We start from the raw sequence: 20834 nt of genomic DNA, 5'->3' as shown, positions 1-20834 counted from the left end.
ATGCCCGCTCCTGCTCGCCCCATCCGCGGCAGACCCCCTGCCTTTTCTAAGCAGGACGAGGATCTCTGGAAGGCTTACGCCAAAGCACTCCAGGCAAGGTTCTTTAGCAATCTTGACACAAAGAATGAGATCTTCTATGCTGCTCCCGTCGGGGTGATGGGCATCCCTGGTGGTGACAATATCCCTCAGGAGATCATCAACAGAGGAGTTTACGAGATTGGCGATGCTCTCATGCAATTGGACACTCCTGTATTCGCTGCGGGGAGCAAGAAGTACTCCCAGCGACTTCAAGAGTAAGACGCACTTCACAATATTCGAAACCTCAGCGATGACTAAAGTACCCAATAGAGCTCTAGGGGCCGTAAGACTCGGAAGGAATCGAGATATGGGTGCCGAGAAACGAATGAACGACATCCTCGCTAAGGTCGGAAAGCTCAATGCAGTGTATGCGGAGATGAGCGAGAAAGCATTGGAATTGTACGCGGGCGATGAGGATAAAGGAAATCAAAATTTCAAACATTGGACTCAACAAAACGTAAGATCTTGAATGATTGCTGATGGCATTAAATCCTCATTGTCTTAGAAGAGTTACTAATCACCTAACATCTTTACAGTACCCGAGTCTTGTGTCTTTGGCTGCAGAGAGGCAATCTGCCGTTGCGACTGAAGCATCTCTACGTGCTCAGTTGGACGGCCCTGGCGGCTCACAGCTCAATGAACAGAGACGGAAGGTGTTCAATGCTAGTGACTCGAATGTGGACTATCCTGGTTTCAACATGCCGTGTACCTCAAGCTTTGGCAACATCATCAACGGTTCTTCTGATCTTCCTGAAGGCAGTATTAAAGTGCCTCGACCTGCCTATGCCATCGACAATTCTTACAGAGACACGGTTGGAAACTGGATCAGAGGCACCGGCGGCGAGAACAAGCTGAACTTGGCCTTCAACATCAATGATGCCAAGTCAGACAATTGGGACCAGTTCGGTTTCGTCAATGTGAACGCCAATGCAGGCCGGATTTACAGCACTTTCTTCAAGGCGAGCTATGTTCAGGACAATCAGAAGAAGGAGGATTTCATCGCGGCTCAGGATGTCGGCTCTGAACTCTCAGTGCAGCTGTCAGCGGCAGAAGCGGGTATCTTTACTGTCAAGCCAGGTGACTGGGATGTGCCTAACATCATGGAGGAGTACCCAAACTTTCAGCCTGAGGCTGCTCGCAACATTGGTCCTGCGGCCAGAGTTGACCAAGTCATTCTGGCTTACAAAGTGGTCATGAAGCTCTCTCTGCCCGCTAAAGTGGCTGAGCGTGTCAATGACCTAACTCAAAAGGCCAAGAGTACCGGCGGATCAGTGAGCTTCTTTGGGTTTGAGGTTGGGTTTGGTGGAGGAAGCAAGGACGAGGCCAACGTCTCTGGTTCATCCATTGAGATTCGCAAGGACCTTGGATATCCTGTTCTATTGGGTGTGAAGGGCAAGAAACTTCCAGGTCTTCGAACTGGTCGCTAGTTGGTGTATGCCCAAGCATTGAGAGGGCTGTTGAAGTAGAACACTAAAGTTCTGGAAAAGGGTTTCTTATTGTAGATATTATGTGCAGGACTGAATATAAGTGATTCAAAAGAACAATTCAATAACATAGTACCTGACGTTAAACACATTAGGCAACAAGTTTTGTGCTATGTAGTGCTTTCACCAGTGACGTGATTCGCTGACTCAGGATCATGCATCGACGTATGAGTCAATCAGACAAGATGTCAGATGGAAAATAGATTGGCCTTGGGCTTGTCAGCATTAAGAATTCCCAAGAAAAATTGCGTTCCCCACGATAAAATGGAGGAACAAGACCTTCTTCAACAGCTCAAGGACACGCCGTTCGCCTGCTCATCTCTGTCACGTTTGAGCAGTGGAAGCGCCAACTATGTCTATCGAGGCATTCTAATCGATGCCATTCCCACCAGAGATGAATCCTGGAATATGAAAAGTGTTATCGTGAAATATTCACTTGGTCATATACCGGGAAATTCTGGGTTTAAACTCGACTTGATTCGCTGCGTATGTCTACATTTCATCTTCTTTCCCACCAAAGTTAAAGAACCGATGTCCATAAGCTAGCAAAGGGCTGTACACTGACCTTGCCATCTACACAGTCCGTCGAGAATGTCGTCCTCAAGTACTTGAATCAGTCATCACTGACGACCATGAAAGTCAAGATCCCTGTTACTTATTTTCTGGATCGTGATGCTCGCAGAGGCATTGCAGTACAGGAAGACTTCCACCAATCGACTGACATAGCATCCATCATACGTTCAACAGAAATGAGTGGCTCTTGGACACGATCAAAGGCACTGTCGACTAGTCGAGAAGTTGGATACTGGCTGCGTTGCTTCCATGAATGGACCTCAGAACCTCAACAAGCAGACTTCCGAAGCAAGGTTGGCTGCAACGAGCCCATGCAAAGACTCAAGCATAAAGTCACCTACGGCGCATTCATTGACATTTTGAAGAACTTTCCCGATATCCTGCAAAAGAACGTTGGGGTTCTGAAAAAGGTCCAAGAACGAGCAGAACTCGAGCTCCGAGATCTGACGAGTAGTAAGAATGGACCAGATCGAGGTATGATCCATGGAGATTGCTGGATGGGAAAGTGAGTTACAGGAACGCTTCAAGCCGACATATACAGCCACTCTGACTCCCAACAAGTGTTCTGCTATCGAAATCTCCTACGGCCCCAATCGGCCCTCGCTCAAATACAGAGACTGTCTTCATTGACTGGGAAATGTGTCAATTTGGCCATCGAGCGTACGACTTGGGACATATGATAGGGGATCTGTATGAGGCGTATCATTTTCACAACTCGGATATCGCTTTGTCGATGATACGTGGCTTCATGGATGGTTATGGGGAGGTCGACGACGATATGGCATTCAGAACGGCTATTCACACCGGTGTGCAGTTTCTGGGCTGGCATAATCGTCGTGCCCCGTCGGACTCTGTGAAAGGGACTGAAGAACAGATTTCGAGTGCAGCATCGATCTCAACAAACATTATTGTCAATGGCTGGCAGCGGGAAAAACAGTGGTTTCAAAGTACCCCATTGGCACCGTTGCTCCATCCTGGTACATAGGTTACGGCATTTATGAACAGGCTCATTACCTGGTACGGACCAACTTTCAAGCGACTACCGAAAGCGTGTCTCTCCGTCTGGCGATGAGCCATATGGTATTCCAAGCCTTTTATAGAGTTACCATCTATATGTAACAGACAAGGAATCAAAGGATTTTCTTTCACTGCCGATCGTTTCCCTCTGTGAATGCTGTAAGACGGCGCAATACAGCTCGCACAATGAACCTAACACGGTTTAGCGCCATATTCCAGTGGCACTGTTTTGTGACAGCCTCCACCTCGATCAATGTTCCCCATTGGGAATAACCTCATGTAAGACGCCCAACATGCGACAGAGGATTGACTATAAGACAGGTGTTGTGCCCAGATGAATGCTATCAAACAAATAATCTCGTGCCTTGATCAATACACATCGAACTATCTTATCTATTCAATCAACTCTTGGACAATGTATCCTCACCAGTTTGACTCCCAACAACAGACCCTGCCATCCGAATTACCGGCTGAAACAGTCCATCATCACGATTACACATACCAACCCAGCCTTCATCTTTACCAACCACAAATACTACCTCCTTCGCCTCCCATGGAAAGACCAACTCTATCCCCATCACGTCCCATCCTCATCCCCTCAACCTCAATCACAGGCTCCCTAGAAGTAACTCCACCATTCCACCGAGCTTATCCTCCTATTCTCAACTCCTATGGAATCTCTTCAAAAGATTTCATGGCTGTCATCGATGCACTCAACATCGCCCTTGCTGAGCCAGCACCATTCAAAGCAATGGAAGTCGCAGGCGATGGCCTCGGCTTCGTCCCTAATGAAATCGCCCAAGGCGTTTCTTTAGGTCTTGGATTAGCCGCAGGTACTGGATCTGCTGCTACCGCATATATCCGAGAGAAAAGGGTCCTTGAGAGGGTGAATCGTGATATATTCGCCCCAAAGGGCTTGGTGATGAAGACCATGAAGGATGAGGAAGTGATGCAACGACTCAACACCACGGCTAAGAGTCTTGATCCACTACAAAGGTTGCAAGAAATAGCACCGTATGTTCAGGTTCTGTCTTTTGATGTCGAGCCACCTGTTCGACATTCTAATATGCTGGATCGCATCAGCGCCAAGCAAGCTGCGAGCAAGCAAGCAGGCAAGGAAAAGAAGAAACAGAAGAAACAAGACAAGCGCCTCCAAAAGCGCGAAAAGGCCGCTGATAAATTCGATCGTCCAATTGATTCTATCGATGAACAGTACAACTCCGACATTGAAAGTCGAATTGAGATCGAGGCCAGGATCGCGAGGTTGGAGGGTAGGATCGCGGATATCAACATGAAAGCAGAAGATAAGCTTGCTGAGTCGAGTAGCAAGAAAGCTGGCGAGATTGAAAAGAGACGAAGAAAGGACTTAGAAGAGGTTGAGAAGGATCGTGCCAGGTTAATGGAGAAGCATGGTAAGGCTATTGCCAAGGTGAATAAGAAAGCCGAGAAGAGGGATGAGAAAGATGAGAGGAAGGTGGCTAAACTGGAATGGATTATGATTCGAACTACTTAGATTATTTCCTTGATATCACTATATAGATGTACATATTACTTGATTAGAATTACGCTCGATGACTTCCATTCCCGTCTTCTCCCAATCTCAAATCCATGAGTCCCGGCAATGACCCCATTCATGATTTCTTCAGCCCCTTTCTCCTCTACACTGCCCCTGTCGAAGTTCATACTTGCTATTTGAAGTGGAAATATGAACAGTAAGGACTCCGTGCTGTGAGACTCGTGTCCAAGACATGATGCTGCTAATTGGCATATCTCAGCGGCAATTGCTTTCCTGACTACTTGTCGATCTTCAAGAATAGCTGGTATCTCAGCTACCAGAGGAATGTTAAAGAAGGAACAGAGACCGGTCATGCAGAGTATTATTGCTCTTTGTAATGCAAGAAGGGCTTTGTGTCTGACTGGGTGGGAAGTGCTGTCTTGTGTTGAAGCGAGAGGGCAACCGGTGAGAGGTCGAGGGTGCTGATAGAACTGCTCCCAGTCTTCAAGATCCGACAACGTAGTCTCGACTCGTTGCCGAAGTTCATCAGAGAACTCGCTGTCAACTTCACCTCTTTCTACACGATCCATGTCATGCAACTGGCCGGGAACGCGGGCAAAGATATCGTGTAAGGCATCACTAGCTGTCTTTGGTACGGTCGATGGCCAGGGGACTGTCTGCCACTCTGGAAGTGTGAGATAGCAATGCTTTCTGTTTATCAGTGCGCATAATATCTATTCTAGTCAGCTATGCTCCATTCTGGGAGGGGCGTTTCATACTATCTCGAACCGGCACTGTCTGAGGAGTTCCCTCTCCAGGACTGTTTGGTGTCTCCATGGTCCTCTCAGCTTGACCTTCACATCAACGGTTTAGTATGGGCTCGAGTATCCAAGTGGTCACGATACTTACCAACTGAGTTATTCCCTGATAGTGCTTCAACCATCCCGTCTTATCAGTAAAGACGATGTTCTCAAACATGCACAAGCAGATTACACTAGCAAGTGTGTCCCACTCGAGAACAGCAGTCGAACTCGCCAGGTCAAGTTGCACTCTGTTCAAGGCTTTCACATACTCTCTACTTCCGAGGTCAAAGACACGCTTGTCACTGTTGGTTTTGCCAAAGTATACGGCTGCTAGTGCTCGCACTGCAAGAGAACGTGTAGAACCTGACAATGTGATGGATTCGAGATTAGCCATCAAAGGCGTTACTTCATCAATCCTCGATAGTAGATGGGCATGAATTACGGCGTCTTGATCCAGTAACAGTGGTGATGGACGGCACATCTGTCGTTCAGGCGTCTTAGAAGACGTATTGGCCAGTTGAACCTGGAGCTGGTTGTCCTTCATTGGCGATTTATCTTTTGCGAATCGCGTCGTCTCATCAACAAACTCGCCGTACGTGACATAGCCTTCACAAGCCAACCCAGCTTTCTCGCATCGCTGACAATGCGGCTTGCTGTGATCTACAGTGACCGTCAGTCAGCGCGTCTCTCTAAGCAACATCCGGCAGGGACGATACCGCATTTTACGCGTCTTCGCTTGCATGTTCTGCACGCTTTGCTACGCCCTCCTCGATTGACCATGACGATGAGTTCGGGCTTGCTCAAGCTGACTGTCCACCGACGCGCTCAGGATGAAATGAGGGGACATGTCAGATGGGATGTGCCAAGATTGCGCCACAGAAGAGTCGTCATCATCCTTGATTTGAGCACGGCGCAGTAATGGCCAGCTCATTACCAGATATCTTGGCCTTCCGGAGTTGGGAAAACTAGAAGAATTGTCTTGGTTTACGGCCGCAGGCACCGACAAATTCACATAAAATGAGGCGCGCCATGGAGGACCGAGATACCTGCTCTGTTTGACGGCACTCGATTAGCTTCTCACTCAGCGGCGCAACACGATTGAGCGCGGAGCACCGAAGATTGTTAAGTAGAAGAAGGCGATATCAGTGTCGTTTATTGTTCGATTTAATCCTTCAGGAATAGGATTGAGTGGCGATGTTGCCGAACTTCAAGAATTAATGCGTTCATCACCTGAGTCATCAGTGGACAAGGTAATAATCGCGAAGTAATTGGGATTGACCAGAAAGAGAGCTGCACGATCCTTGTGCACCTTTGCAATATGAGAAATATAATTATCCAGCGCTCGTATTCACTACAATAAGCAATATCTGTATGATCTTTCTCTGATCTCCAGATATACATTGTAATCTCATGTTCAGCCCTACCCTACGGCCCCCAAAGTCGCAAACCATGACACCTCCCCCTCCCCTTTCCGCCCCGCCGCCCTGTTTTATCCCCTGTAGCAAATTACGCTCCCACCAATGACCGCCAGCTGCCGAGTTTTGAGGCACTTCCTTCCAATCCATCACTGCCAGAGCATCCATTTCATCATCCCCTGCCAAGCCATCACTGGAAATTAAGCAATGAACTGCACTGCGGGGCGCACAACCTCCATCGTTTCACTCAACACCAGGATCATTATCAGTCAATGTCAATTCAATTCTCTAAAATGCCCTTCCTTATTCTACCGCAACTCCAAGTATCCTGAATTATACACAGGTGATATGATATGCTGTAATACAACTGCAAAAATTAATAATGCCACTCTATTCGTATTACCAATTACATTGTTTCTTTCTGTTTCGTGTTCTCATCATTGTGCGTGCTTTTTAATGCTGCTCCGATACCCCGGTGTCGCCCCTTGGCAGAAATAGTGGTCCAGCACCAACTCCTCTGCCTTGATGTCCAACCATCCAGGCGACGAGTCGCCAATGCCAAAGCTCAGCCAGATCTCATCGTCCAAGTACCCGTGGCTTCTTTGTGAAGGTTGATCGCCGTGATACACCATGCTTCCTGTCCAAATGTATCTGCTGTTGGTCTCCCCATGGTAGGTGAGCTTCTTGCTGACGCTCATCATGTGGTATGGCGCGACGGGCGAGTAGACCACTATTCGGTGGTCGTACCATGTGTTTGTGTATTGAGGAGGATCGTAGCGCATCTGCACCATGCCCATAATGACCGTGTTGTTCTCCATAGGCTCGCAAGCCCCGCGATTGCATAGGGTGAGGCTGAGCATGGGCGTCGATTGATGCACGCGCTTGTCGGTGAGCATGACATCGTTCATGCAGGTCTTTTCGGCAGAGTGCCACGTCTTCTTCTCGTTGTCGGGAGGGAAGGGTTCGTCGACGGCGGATTCGGGCTCAGCTTCCATGTTCCAGACAGGCTCGTCGGTCGAGTTGAAGCGGTAAAGCTGGCTAGGCTCCACCATGAACATCATCTCGTCGTCGTCGGCGCTGAAAGGAGAGTAGACAGGAGCCCAATTCTTCTCGCGTTGGTATCGGGCGTCGGATTCTTGGCCCTCGGGGGGCAGGCGACGGAGGAGGATGGGCTCGGCGAATTCGATGGGAGGGAGTTCTTTTGCGTGCTTGCCCATTTGTTTGACGAGCTCGGGGACAGCTGCACGCGCATCGACGATGTACATGCCCTCACAGAGGTTCTCGTCATTGACCTGGTGGGTGAAGATGAGCATGGGAGTACCATTTTTCCTCCAAAACAGCTTCATATCCTCAGGGCCAATGTATTTATCCATGTCGGGCTGGTTTTTGCAGTGATGCTCGGGGCCTTGAGCCTCGGTGAAGTCCTCCACAAGCATCTTGTGCCAATCGTTGTCCGCAGTGAGCTCCGGCCGGCCGAATGCATCCCATGTGAGGCTGACGAAGGTGGCGACTTGCTGAGCTCGTCTGTATTTCTTGCCCTTGATATCTTGGTCGACGTGAGGAGCGCGCGCAATGACGAGGAAGTCGTGCTTGCTACCCTTTGGCAATTCAAGAAGGGTCGGATTCATAATCTTCTGGCCCGTCTTCTTGACATTTATAGAGTTATAGAAACCCAAGTTATTCCGTGTACTCGTAAGGAGGCGGTAATCATTGGTTCGGGAGAGGAGAGGGTCGTAGCCCGAGTGGCCATTGCCGAATAGTTTGTCGCTCATGGTGAAAGTGAGGATCATGACGACGAGAAGGGCTGTTGTCGTGACGTAGAGAATGATGCGCCGCGGGTGAGGATGAGGAATGCGGATGCTCGAGAGGCGCACGCTCAAATTGCGCAAGCTATTGGGTAAGCGCATATTGGAGACGCGCATCTTGAATTGAAGGAGCCGCGTCGGCTGGAGAAGAGAATTGGAGCGAAAGACAGAGGAGGCTCAAGCCTCACATCGAGGAATAGAAGAAGACGTGTCTCGATTCGTGTCGCCGCGATCGGGCTCGACTCGATTGATGTAGCGGTGATGCTGAAAGTACAAGGACGTAGAGAAAAAAAAACAGCGCCACGAAGAAAATAAATGACGGCAAAAGAGCGGATGGGAAGAGAAAGATGGAGACAAGGTGAGGCGAAGTGTTTGTCCAGTGTTGACACGATGGATGGATTGGACTTCTTGCAGGCGAGCGCCCCCCTAAAACAAGCATAAGAAGGAACCCACGATTTCACAGACTTTTTTTCTTCTAGTTAAAGGGGAGGGGGGGGCTACAGGGCCTAGCAGGGGTAGGGCCACTAAATCTAGAGTTATTTTTCAATGGAAGCTTCGATTCCCTGACATCCTGTTGGTCAATGCGCCATGGACTGCGCCACAATTGGTTCAATCCCTTTAAAGCTCTCCACTGCTGTTGGTACCGCATCCAGTGAAAGAACAGGTTCGAGACATGAGCTTGTTGATCAGTGAGTTCTTTTTAAACTTGTTTGCGTCTCAGACATCGGCGATTATACCACGTGGGGCCTTGCTCTCAAACCAGACAGAATATTCGTGATATTCAGACACAAATCTGTCAATTGAATGCAAAGTCGTGGCACAGAGTGTTCTAGATTCAGATGCGGAGAAGGCCTGTAATACAGTGCATGAACGACAAATGCTCACGCGGATGATTGCCATATTAATACGGTATCGTCTTTGGCGCAGTTGCAACGCCAAGTCTGCTCACGCACCACCAAAGAAATCTGTGGAGATTGTCAACATGGAATTGTAGATTTGCCAAGGTAAAAATCCACCTTTTTTTCGTCTCTTCTAACATCTAAATCAGCCCTATGGCGAACTCTGTTTTCCATGCATTCTGGCCGAGCTCATACATCTCCACTGTCTGCTTTATCGATTGTCACAGAACTTGTTGAGACGGTGTTGCATACTTCAACACTACCTACCTGCTATTAGCCCAGGTCTGGACTCTTCGTTAAGGCCTTGGCGGCTTTGGAAGGATTGACTGCCTAAGCGATGACACTCGTTGCGCCTCTTCGTGTTCCTCCACCCACTCACTGAACCGTCCCAATGAGGGGTTGAAGCAACCCTCACGAGACGCGTCACATCCAAGCTAAGATCGTTCAGCAACTTCCAAAACGGGACGTACCTTGGCTTTGCATCGTGCAATTCCTGTTTTTGAGCTCTTTGTCAGGGCATGAGCGTGGCTGATGTTTAGGAACGTTAATGACTTGATGAGGCAACGTGTTGTGAAGAGAACCGAGCAACCGAATTCAAGCTTATTGTTGCGATATCCGACGTCAAACGCCCACGAATTGGCAATGACCTCCTTGAGGAAGATTAAACGAGTATGCTTGATGGAGGAGTTATGATTCTTCTGGGTATGTATTCCATCCTCCTGTTAGGAGCCCCCCTGGTCCGAGATTTCAGACACAGTCATGAGTGCAGCATGACCTGCAACAGTCTCAACTCGCAGGTTTCATGATGCTTCAATGAAAGCAAGGCCAAAACATTGCCAACCACCTCTTCGAACCGATTCAGAATGGCCTCCTGTAGACCGAGACCTACTAGCCAGGACTGAGTGCTGCACGACGAAAGCCATCGATGATGCCATTCAAGTGAGGATCATCACGGCTCTGGAGTACGAACCCACCTATTCCTGTGACGCTATACTTGATAAGCAGCATCTACCGCACCTTGGTTGCCCGTTGTCAAGCCTCCTTGTCCAGAGTCCCATAAGATATTAGTATGAGGTCCGCGACGTCAGAAGAGACTCCGGTGGAGAAAATACGGCATTCTCTGAAACCACACGGCCTTTGACCGTTAAGTTTATGAGGTCACTGATGAATGATAGAGTCTTGCAATTAAAATCTACTAATGGTAGGTAGGAGAACCGGTCGAGCTGCAATGTAATATCCAGGACCCGGACTGTTTGCTGGCCAAGAAATAGGGATTCTAAAAAGTAGGTTCTGCGATGAGGAATACTTCAATTCTCAAAGACATCCCATATTGCTGTAATTGACCCTAACACAAGAAGTGTTCACGAGTGAGAACTTCAGAAGTAAGGGCTTTCATGACGTCGAGCATCCTACTCTCTGAATTGTTGAAGTGAGTGAGGAGACGCCCAACCCCAATGTACCCGAGTTCTCAACCTTGCAAGAAAGAAGATATATCACGAGGCCTTGGGGAGCCGAAATACAGGACATTGGCTTTTAATCTAGCTTCAGGGAAGTGCAACCGGGTCACATACTGAAGGCAATTTGGAACAGTGTTTTCTCTAGCATGGTTCATGCCTTCCCGCAAGTTCTATCCTTAAAACTCTGAACAAAATACATCAGCTAGTCGTACTAATCTCAGCCTTTAAAAGGTAAAGATGATTCTTTATCTCTAAAGTTTGTATACCATATACGACTTGCGATACTGAATACTTACTGCTATGTGACAGAAAATATGGTCTTCTAACATGAGGAACGTCGTAAAAGTAGCAAGACATTGAAAGAACAAGGCTTCTTAGACACACTGAGGATATAAGGGAAGGTGATACACATCTAAAAGATGAGCGATATGAGCGTTAGTGTTGCTGTTACCATACCCAGATTCATCCAAGCTCCCCAGGTTAGGTATGAGTACCAATGTTTGGCAAACGGGCAAATGGTAAAGACGGAGAGGCCTATAGTTAAGAAAGCTCCAGCACCAATCTCGCCAGTGGAACGTTGAAGAGTGTTAGTGAATACCGACCCTCGCTTAACAGACCCGAGGGGGGCATGAAGTAGAAGGAGAAACAAGCTTCAATGCGTAAGCTCTGTGAAAAGGTCTGGAAATTCCTCCCAGCAAATGGTTCTTTCTGAACTGACTCATAATATAGCAACCACTTTCTAACAATGATCGAAAAGAAGTCACTGCTGTACAAGTTAATACACTCAACAGACCTGAAGGTGCAGTATGAACGCATAGAGATGCATGCCTGTCACTATTTGAGTGCAAAAATAGGAGTTCGAGTTGAAAGTGAGTCGGTCAGATAACAAAAAGGGGAGGTGCATGAAAATGAAAGATAAAGAAAGCGGAGGAGTTGTAGTCAGAGTGGATATTGTGCATGATTCAGCCAGACAGAAGCATAATTACAAAGCGATGTTTTTCAGATGCCGTCAAGTTACGAAGTGATGTCAGAACTGTTCGTCTGCCGATGCTTCATCAGAGGCCCGCGCATCAGGCGACTTGACATGATTGACAGGTCAAAACCCTGGTTACCGGCATCTTGGAAGTGGTATATCGAGTCAGTAACAGAAGGTCTCTGCCTTGTACCTTTAGGGCGCATGTTATGTGGCTCTCTCCTTTGCCAGAGGCTCAAGTTCAGGGTCTCAAAGAGGAGAGGACAAGGGAAGAATGGGTTCGTCCTGAAGTGCAAACGGATGCAAGACTCGTGAGGGACTTCATGAAACCTTCTACTACTGATGGTCCAGGGACGGCATGCCCGAGAGGATATAATCTTGGCGAGGGGCCAATTGAGAAATGCCGAAACCAAGATATTACCGTACTCGCTCTTGGCCAAATGCCGAATCTCCTTTTGGTTGTTCTCCATAACCCAACATTACCTATCATATTTATCCCACTTCCCCTGATTCAGGACCAGTTTTGACTCGAAACTAGATCTTATCAGGCTGTTTCTTTTTATTTTGCTTCGGCCCTACAAGTAATCACCGCGTGTGATTCTTTGTGAAGAAATCTGACCATCTCTATAGCATAGTTGACTTCCAGCGCTATAGGTAGGATCTTATCAGAGGCATGGGGATTAATTGGGCATTCAAGGGCACCGTTACGTTGCATCTACTATCAGCGGGATCTCCGTAACCGGATGTTAAAGATTATACAAAAGAGGAATGGTTTGACAGGCCGTTGACGGTAGCTATATATATCCTGGTCAATACCCCTGTGCTAGTCGAAGATCGATTGACCTGAGATTTGACACGTGCTTCAGGGCTGAGGCTTGGCTTAAAACCGAGGTTATCACAATGTCTTTATGATTACCTGCCTATTTGAAGATACACGATTTCATTTCAGGAAGTTCCATAGGTTTAGTTCATGACGATCTCTTTTCAAACGGCAACTTTCGTGAAGGGAGATATGGCTTTGTCACGATGGCTTCACTCAATCGAGCCTCTTGGCGTCGCTGCTGTGCCGCATCCCTGCTTCATCTTCAACGGACCTATAACCGCCCACGTCGCAAATGCGAATGATACCATCAATCATCTGGCAGCCAACGTTTAACCGTGATTCGCCTATCAATCTCGTCCCTTTTTCGCATCCCATTAAACCCATCAACCTATAGCATCCCACCAACCCATGTAACCACTCACCTGAGATGTTATTCCCACCGTTTGACACCTTCCCCATTTCGACTAGAGCCATGCATGTGATTGTCGGCATTTACCGTACTGACAGCTTTAAGGGTTCTAATGGTCCAGAGCTGAACTGCTAGTGGACTGTTGTGCTATACCTTTGGAAATATGGTATACCTACTTTCCTAATCTGTTGGCTGCCAAGTCACCGTTGGGACGAACTCTATTCCCTATTCACTAGCGCCGGTATTGAGCTGATCAGTTATATCTTGATGCCAGCTCTCAACATGTTCAGCCCATCACGCTCACTTCCAGGCATCGCCTTGTCATTCATTCAACAACTCTCTCGTTTTCCACCATGAGAACCTCGTTCTCGTCCATTCTTTTCAGCCTTTGGCTTCTTTGCCTTGGCGTACTCGCACATGACGAGTCATGCGGTTGCACCGTCAAGTACATTGTCGTTGAGATGCCTAGTCAGACAGTCGCTGCTCAGACCAAGACTCCGACGATTACTTCTGTGCAAACCAAGCCAACTAACATTCGATCTAAGCCCAACCAGACGACTGTTCGTGCATCTTCAACTTCCGCTCATCACAACACAACGGCGACATTCCTTCCTAAGCCTCCCGCAAAGGTTGACTTGAGCAACCCCGAAAATGCGGTTCCCAAGAAGAACATCTCCATGTCTTATGGTGATGTCGAGAAGCCCCGCAACCAGACCTTCCCCGCGCTTAACACGACTGCTCCTAAGGGGGCTATCGACATGGACCTCGTTATGAACCATCCAGCTGTTGTTCTAGATCACATCGAAGCCATTGTCTCGGTCGAATGCACGGTCGATTCAGTCAAGGTCCAGTTCGGAAAGTCTGCTGCTTTCGAGAAGGCCATTGATACTTGGTCAGATGACGAGCCTTTTATTCTCATCACTAACAACATGGGCAATTGCAAGACCGACATTGGCCAAGCTTTCTATCTCGTGGATGGTGTTACTACAGACAAGGGCGACAAGATGATCACTTGCCACGCTGCCGAGCAAGAGCTGGCTGACATCGCGGGTATGGTTCTCCGCAAGAGCATAAGACAAGACTAACATCTTCCAGAAACCTGTGAAATGTCGTTCACCTCCATCCCTGCCACCAAGTTGACGAAGCGCCTTACACTGAACCCCAGTCTTTCTCTCAACTTCGGTACTGGTCTCGAGAGAGATACCGTTCTTTTCCAAGAACAACCATGGGTGACCATCAAGGCCGAGAAGGCAGAGTTCTCTTCCACTGTCTCCTTCTCTGGCCGCGCCAAGTATAACTTCTGGCGTTTCAAGGTACATGGCCCCGAAGAACTAAAAAGTCCGAATGACTAACCTTAGTAGATGGAACATCTTTATTTCGATCTCGATACTCATTTCTCAGCCGATGTCGCCTTGGCCGCCGACGTAGCTGCAGCCTGGTCTCGATCTATCCTCTACGATCCCGATACTCTCACATACACCCTCGTCGAAGTTCCTGGCATCCTCTCTCTCGGACCAGGCCTGGCGTTCGCTGTTGGAGTCGATGTTGATACCTCAGCTGCCGTTGCTGTCAGAGCTGGCGCCGGTATTGCTATCCCTGCCGCAAACGTTCATCTCGATTTCCTCGACTCGGGCAAGAATGCTGCTACTGGCTGGGAGCCTCAGTACACATCTTACGCCAATATTACCGAGAGCGTTGAGGTCGGCTTGAACGCCAGTGCATCGCTTACTGTTCAACTCACCTTCAAGCTTCTCGGTGGTCTGGTCGATCTTAGCAGTGGACTTACGGCCACTCCTGAGTTCGTCAACAAGTTCACTCTGGACGCAGCGCAATCCGCCCATGCTTCGAACGCCGGTGCTGGAGTCAACCTCTTGGATGCCGAGAAGGTGGCTCCTGCCACGACACCTGGCTCGGAAATCGCTGTCGTGAACGAGCCCAAGGACTGTGGTGTTTCTTTTAAGTCCGACTTCATCTTTGATCTGGAGGGCTTTGCGACGAAGTGGTGGAAGGCTAATCTGTATCATGTTGAGGTCCCCATTACAGATGTTTGCTATAATTTCCAGAATTAATACCTTGTGAACAAGGGCCACTTCAGATAGATGGAAATGTTATCCATAGTCTCGTAATTAACATATACCCTTTGTGCGATCAACCTTTAGCCTGATTGTGTTTGCGTTAGGCATCTAGAACAAGTCTGACAACATTACGCCACGTAATCCAGGCATCCAGATAACACTGAACCATAAAAAGGAAACCGGTCGAGACGATGAGATGCATACTAAGAATCTATCTACGATAGAAATTTCTTATAAAAAATGACTGCGCGGGATCCATCTGATCAGGTCCGTCAAAATGTGTCTGCATGGCTCAACACCACGCCATATGCAGCTTCTTCACTCGAAACCTTGGTTGGTGGACAAGCCAACTTCACATATCGCGCTCACCTGATTAACCCACTGAGTGATGGGGCGACTGAGGTTGTTGTCAAGCATGGCGAGCCATATATGGCGCGTCATCCCGCAAATGCCGTCACTGTTAACCGATGCGTGAGTAGATGTATGATTGGAAAGGCTATTGCTGACATTGAGTAGGACGTCGAAGGAGAAATTTTGTCAGAACTATTTGCCAATGCCATAGACGTGGGGCAGTCTGACAGTATCACATATATCGTCCGAACAACAAAGCCTTATGCATACGACGCTGAAACGAAGACCTTGGTCATTGAGTACCTTCGCAATGTCGTAGATCTCAAGACCTATTCCTTGAATCACTTCCCATCGCCGACACCTGAGTACTTACACAAATCTGCCCACGAACTGGGCAAAACATTAGCAATATACATTGCTAAATTTCATGACACGTCAAGAGAGATCGTCCAGAACTCGCGAAAAGACAAGCATACGCAACAGCCGTCAGGTTTCAACAGGGTGATTGATAACAGCAACGAAATGCAGAAGCTGAAACATTGGATTAACTTCGATTGGATGATCGGTCGTGTTGACCAGTTCCCTAAGATTCTGTCCGAAGCAAAGGAAACTCTCCAGCTTGTCAAAAACATGGCACTAAAGGAGCTGAAAGATCCGTCTGCGGACCTAACACTGATTCATGGCGACTATCACCCACAGAAGTGAGTGCAACCCAGCTTTTCGGCCCAAAGGCTAACAGGATTGAAAGCATCCTACTGGAAGATTCCTGTCTTGAAACTGGAACTACCAGAACCCTGTACATTATCGACTGGGAAAACGCACACGTCGGTGTTCCGAGCCTCGATCACGGCGGGATGCTGGGCGAAATGTATGTAATCTGGAAATACAAACACATCGACGCTGGGCTATGGATGTTTCAAGGCTACGCCGAGGGACTTGGAATGCAGTCGGAGGAATCTGCATGGCGAGTGGCCCTTCAAGTAGGCGTGCATCTCTTGAGCTTTGGTACTTTGGCATCGGGTTGGGGTACAACTGACGAGGTTGAAGATATGGCTCGTCTGGCAAAGGATGTCATTGTAAAGGCTTGGGCCAAGGATAGGAATTGGTTTGATCACAGCGAGTTTGCATGCTTGTTTGCAGATACTCCTAAGATTGAAGACTAATCCGTATATTCGGGTTAGCAAGTGTTATCGGTCATGGTAGCTCGAGTGCCTCAATCGATGACCCAATTTTTAAGCCTGGCAGTGACACTAGAATCGCCCAAGATCGTGACATAATCAGTGGATGCTGAAGAAGCTTGTTGCCCACGGCAGTGACCTCCAATGCCGGCATCACTGGATTGCAGGGAAAAGAAACTAGTATGATGCTCAGGACCACGTCTGAGTTGTACAAACAACCCAGTCACGAATGATATGACTCGGTTACAGCTGGGCACTCGTCTACAAGCCAATCATATCGCGATATATACGCGTCGTTAAGAATCTCGATGAGATTGTTAACAATTTCTTGATTTGAGCTGATGCCAAGTCCACCCGCTCGGATAATGCGGCCTCGGCTGACGGCGTTTCAGTATGGAGCCGCAAATCCCCGGTCCAATCAAATACAGTGATCTTCAGAAACTGCAAGGAACAGAGTCGATACAGACAGGTTTAGCCGTTGATTTATTTTATGCTCTGACGTCAAAGACACGGCAAGCAGCATGGGCTTTGGCAACAACATCACCAATGATCTCATATTCTGACTACGTATAAGATAAATAAAATAGCTTTAAACTCAATTACCTTTTTGATCTTCAGAGCATTCAGACTCGTTGTGACCTCTCGTTGAATCACTATGGCTCGTCAAAATACCCTGAGCAAGGCTCTCGTAACCCTGCTGCCTCTCGCTTCAGCAGCTTCCCTCAACTCGGAGTATACCTTCAATCCTCTTCACCATCTCGCTGGTATTGCTCCTTATTTCGAGCCCCAAGATCCTCCCGCTTCTCCCGATGCACCTCAAGGTTGCACCCCCGAGCGCGCTGCCTATTTAGTGCGACACGCTGCCATATACGCCAATGATTTTGACTTTGAGGAGTACATTGAGCCGTTCATTGAGAAGGTTCAGAACAAGACCAAGATCGAGTGGAGCAAGATTCCTTATCTGAACTTTTTGGACGATTGGGAGCCTCCTATTTCCGACGCTGAGGTGTCGCTTTTGACCAACGTAGGAAGACTTGAGGCTACGCGCTTGGGTGTTGATCTGGAGTTCCGATATCCCGAATTCAAGCAGCCCAAGAAGGTCTGGACCTCATCGGCCGAACGAACGGTCAAGTCCGCCCAATCTTTCGTCCGTGGACTTGAGTCAGATGACAAGTCTATCAAGGTCGAGACTATTTACGAGTCAGAAGAGTCTGGTGCCGACAGCTTGACTCCCTACAAAGCTTGCCCCGCTTACTCTGGCTCTACCGGCAGCGACGAGGCTGAAGTGTACCAGAAGAAGTACGCCAAGCCAATCGTTGATCGCTTCAACGCTCTTGCATCCGACTTTAACTTCACCGTCAACGATGTCTTTGGCATGCAACAGCTTTGCGGCTACGAGACTGTTACTCGCGGCAAGTCGCCCTTCTGCAACCTTGAGCTCTTCACTCCTGATGACTGGCTTGGCTGGGAGTACTCTGAGGACGTGCGATATCACTACAACGCTGGATACGGTAACCATATCTCTGGTTACGTCGGAATGCCTTGGCTCAACACTACAGCTAGTCTCCTCCTTAGTGATGATTCCGACGAGGAGCTGTACGTCAGCTTCACCCACCGCGAACTGCCCCCCATGGTCCTCGTCGCTATGGGTCTCTTCAACAACTCCGAGCCTGCCGGCACAGAATCTCAGATCAACGACACCATGCCCTTGAGCAAGATCAACTACCGTCGCGCTTGGAAGAGCTCTCACGTGCTACCTTTCCTCAGCAACATCGCCATCGAGCGCCTCAACTGCACCAACGCCTACGGTTACGAAGATGGAGAGTACTACCGCGTTCTGGTCAACAGTGCGCCCCAGCCTCTACCTTCCTGCGAAGACGGCCCTGGAACAAGCTGTACCCGAAAGGGTTTCGAGGAGTACGTCCAAGACAGAGTCGAAAAGTTTACTGGCTTCTCAGAAAAGTGTGGAGTGGAGTACGATAACTCTACTGACATTCTGTCCATTTACGACAACTAATGATAATCACGATTATGTAACTTTAATTGATATACATTTAATATTTATCACATTATTTGACGGCGTTGCCCCTCATGAACCTTATGGATAGGCGCAAAGTTTTCATTGCCCAGTGAGAGAGAGATTGAGATGCAGCTGCAGAAAGTTTAAGTCGAATACGGCCTGACGTGACCCATCATGAGATCATACTTTGGAGTACCTGAAGTAAAATTGATTGAAATCGTGGCTGCCGTGAGCCCCAAGTGCGGTAGGTTTCTGCTCTTCTAACCACGCCGCGGAGAGAGAGACACTGTAACGCTGTCTTTCCGGTTCTCAGATCTTGCAGCCTTCAAGACACCAGTTGACTTTCTTGTTACTCAACGTACAGGAAAGACATTGTCGTCTTTTTATTCTTTAATCAGTGCTTCTGACAAAATTTGCTCAGGTGTTAAGCTTTCCCAGATCTACCGGTGATGGGCTCTCTAACGAGGTGATTTGTCAGACTTTGTGGCATGAACCTTCTCAGAGGGTCTTAGTTTCAGATTCATGCATCACATATATTTTTATTGGTTCTTCTGCCATTCAAGAGGACTATAAGAAGCTTTGCCACCCCTGCGAGATAAATCAGCTTAATGCAAAGGCCACCGTGCCAACTTCACATCCTCGTCAAACCGGCCATCAACTCACCGCCAAAAAGTCCAGAAACATCACTTCTGACAACAAAAAGTCGCCGCCGATAGCCTAACTTGCGCACACTTCTCACGTATAAATATCGAATTGATCTACCGTTGAGATGGAAAGACACAGCTCTACAGAGACAATCCCGCAAGACCGTGGTTTCACCCTCTTCACTAAACTACCACCCGAGGTACGCCTGACGATATGGGAAGCCGCCTTACCTGAGGAGATACACCCTTTGTCGAGGGTATGCGAGATCTGGGTCTTGAACCAAGGTGACGACGAAATTGCAACCTCCCCCCAAGCGAAAGTCTATATGAACTTCCTACGCTGTTGTCACGAATCTCGTTGCCTGGCTCTGAGGCACGGATGTGCCGCGCCACTCAAGAGCTTTGAATCGGACAATGAACCTCCAAAGCAAGTGTGGATAGGAAATGAGGTCGAGATGGTTTTCCTCCCTTTCGAGCCGCGATATCTCGACAGGCTCATTACTCTCCCACCCAATGTCAAAACGCTCGCTGACACGATCGGTAACACCTACGACCATACACGTGTAGCCACCGTCGGAAAATACATCACTAAATGGCGAGACGAAGGTGCTATTGCTATCGATACACTATACTTTGGTCTTGTGAACGAATTTCCCATGCACGTCTTTCCACCGTTTGGATGATTTGCTGCCGAAGAATTGCTAACACAGTATTTTGCATCCAGTGACTACAAGGAAATCGGAGATGGGATGAGAGTCTGTGTTGATTCACCAAGGTTTGGAGGTGTTCGTATGATATGGCCCAGGAGATCTGTGCCTCGACCGATGCAGACGACAGAGGATATTGGGATCCTGGAGCTAGATGAAGTATTGTGGATGATGAATGGTCAACATGAATTTTTGTAAAGGCGCTTACGGTTCATAGACGCTATTGGAATTCTCGGTGGTGTTTGTTATGTAAAGTCTGAGAAAGAATACATCTTTTTATAATGCCCCTGGCTTCGTATATCACGCTAAAATGCCATAAACCCTTTTCAACAAATCATTCCGTGAGAATGAGAAGGCACTGCAGACAAAAACATCACCCGATAGGGGAAAAGACCTATTCATAGACCATGCAAGAAGAAACCTTTCTGAATATTCGCCGTGAAAATGATAGCCTGCCTCTGTAACCAATAATCCCAAGACTTCATATCTTTACTTTCATGAACGAAACTACAATTGAAACTTGGGATTTGCGGTGACATAGACGATGGGCGTGACATAAGAATACGTTGAAATTACCACTATAAAGGTTTGGAAAAGTAAGGCTGTTTGATTCTTTCAAGTTTGCCTT

At 48.0% G+C, this 20834-nt stretch overlaps 11 protein-coding genes across 11 annotated transcripts; 8 read left to right on the top strand and 3 right to left on the bottom strand.

Annotated features, from left to right (window-relative positions):
- BKA55DRAFT_544119 (uncharacterized protein) lies at positions 1–1505 on the top strand (the record flags this gene model as incomplete). Its single annotated transcript, XM_046190664.1, has 3 exons — positions 1–293; positions 349–535; positions 615–1505. 3 exons carry the CDS (start codon positions 1–3, stop codon positions 1503–1505), a joined length of 1371 nt encoding a protein of 456 aa, XP_046044700.1.
- Positions 1506–1826: 321 nt separating this feature from the next.
- BKA55DRAFT_679670 (kinase-like domain-containing protein) lies at positions 1827–3185 on the top strand (the record flags this gene model as incomplete). Its single annotated transcript, XM_046198180.1, has 3 exons — positions 1827–2048; positions 2144–2640; positions 2697–3185. 3 exons carry the CDS (start codon positions 1827–1829, stop codon positions 3118–3120), a joined length of 1143 nt encoding a protein of 380 aa, XP_046044699.1. The 3' UTR covers positions 3121–3185.
- A 382-nt stretch (positions 3186–3567) lies between these two features.
- On the top strand, positions 3568–4665 carry BKA55DRAFT_695112 (uncharacterized protein; the record flags this gene model as incomplete). Its single annotated transcript, XM_046200120.1, has 1 exon — positions 3568–4665. The coding sequence occupies one exon, from the start codon at positions 3568–3570 to the stop codon at positions 4663–4665; it is 1098 nt and encodes a 365-aa protein (XP_046044698.1).
- A 35-nt stretch (positions 4666–4700) lies between these two features.
- On the bottom strand, positions 4701–6230 carry BKA55DRAFT_597898 (uncharacterized protein; the record flags this gene model as incomplete). Its single annotated transcript, XM_046196138.1, has 4 exons — positions 4701–5324; positions 5427–5501; positions 5641–6110; positions 6167–6230. 4 exons carry the CDS (start codon positions 6228–6230, stop codon positions 4701–4703), a joined length of 1233 nt encoding a protein of 410 aa, XP_046044697.1.
- A 715-nt stretch (positions 6231–6945) lies between these two features.
- BKA55DRAFT_579679 (uncharacterized protein) lies at positions 6946–9097 on the bottom strand. Its single transcript, XM_046193893.1, has one exon. It carries the CDS (start codon positions 8785–8787, stop codon positions 7303–7305), a length of 1485 nt encoding a protein of 494 aa, XP_046044696.1. The 5' UTR covers positions 8788–9097; the 3' UTR covers positions 6946–7302.
- Positions 9098–9385: 288 nt separating this feature from the next.
- BKA55DRAFT_579678 (uncharacterized protein) lies at positions 9386–9837 on the bottom strand (the record flags this gene model as incomplete). Its single annotated transcript, XM_046193892.1, has 2 exons — positions 9687–9837; positions 9386–9635 (listed from the first exon to the last, which is right to left on the bottom strand). The coding sequence occupies exon 2, from the start codon at positions 9568–9570 to the stop codon at positions 9388–9390; it is 183 nt and encodes a 60-aa protein (XP_046044695.1). The 5' UTR covers positions 9571–9635; positions 9687–9837.
- A 1934-nt stretch (positions 9838–11771) lies between these two features.
- Positions 11772–12526, top strand: BKA55DRAFT_544114 (uncharacterized protein; the record flags this gene model as incomplete). Its single annotated transcript, XM_046190663.1, has 3 exons — positions 11772–11895; positions 12030–12061; positions 12122–12526. 3 exons carry the CDS (start codon positions 11772–11774, stop codon positions 12524–12526), a joined length of 561 nt encoding a protein of 186 aa, XP_046044694.1.
- A 1058-nt stretch (positions 12527–13584) lies between these two features.
- On the top strand, positions 13585–15300 carry BKA55DRAFT_597896 (uncharacterized protein; the record flags this gene model as incomplete). Its single annotated transcript, XM_046196137.1, has 3 exons — positions 13585–14281; positions 14327–14544; positions 14593–15300. 3 exons carry the CDS (start codon positions 13585–13587, stop codon positions 15298–15300), a joined length of 1623 nt encoding a protein of 540 aa, XP_046044693.1.
- Positions 15301–15546: 246 nt separating this feature from the next.
- Positions 15547–16820, top strand: BKA55DRAFT_522365 (kinase-like domain-containing protein; the record flags this gene model as incomplete). The annotated part of the gene is made up of 3 exons (XM_046188572.1): positions 15547–15777; positions 15823–16358; positions 16406–16820. 3 exons carry the CDS (start codon positions 15547–15549, stop codon positions 16818–16820), a joined length of 1182 nt encoding a protein of 393 aa, XP_046044692.1.
- Positions 16821–17341: 521 nt separating this feature from the next.
- BKA55DRAFT_579670 (histidine phosphatase superfamily) lies at positions 17342–18862 on the top strand. Its single transcript, XM_046193891.1, has one exon. The coding sequence runs from the start codon at positions 17491–17493 to the stop codon at positions 18850–18852; it is 1362 nt and encodes a 453-aa protein (XP_046044691.1). The 5' UTR covers positions 17342–17490; the 3' UTR covers positions 18853–18862.
- Positions 18863–19470: 608 nt separating this feature from the next.
- On the top strand, positions 19471–20490 carry BKA55DRAFT_579669 (uncharacterized protein). The gene has a single exon (XM_046193890.1). The coding sequence runs from the start codon at positions 19625–19627 to the stop codon at positions 20180–20182; it is 558 nt and encodes a 185-aa protein (XP_046044690.1). The 5' UTR covers positions 19471–19624; the 3' UTR covers positions 20183–20490.
- The last annotated feature ends 344 nt before the right edge of the window (positions 20491–20834 follow it).

The sequence above is a fragment of the Fusarium redolens genome (assembly GCF_020744475.1).
Source record: "Fusarium redolens strain MPI-CAGE-AT-0023 chromosome Unknown BKA55scaffold_17, whole genome shotgun sequence".
Taxonomy (NCBI): domain Eukaryota; kingdom Fungi; phylum Ascomycota; class Sordariomycetes; order Hypocreales; family Nectriaceae; genus Fusarium; species Fusarium redolens.
This window is presented reverse-complemented; position numbering and strand designations above follow the sequence as displayed.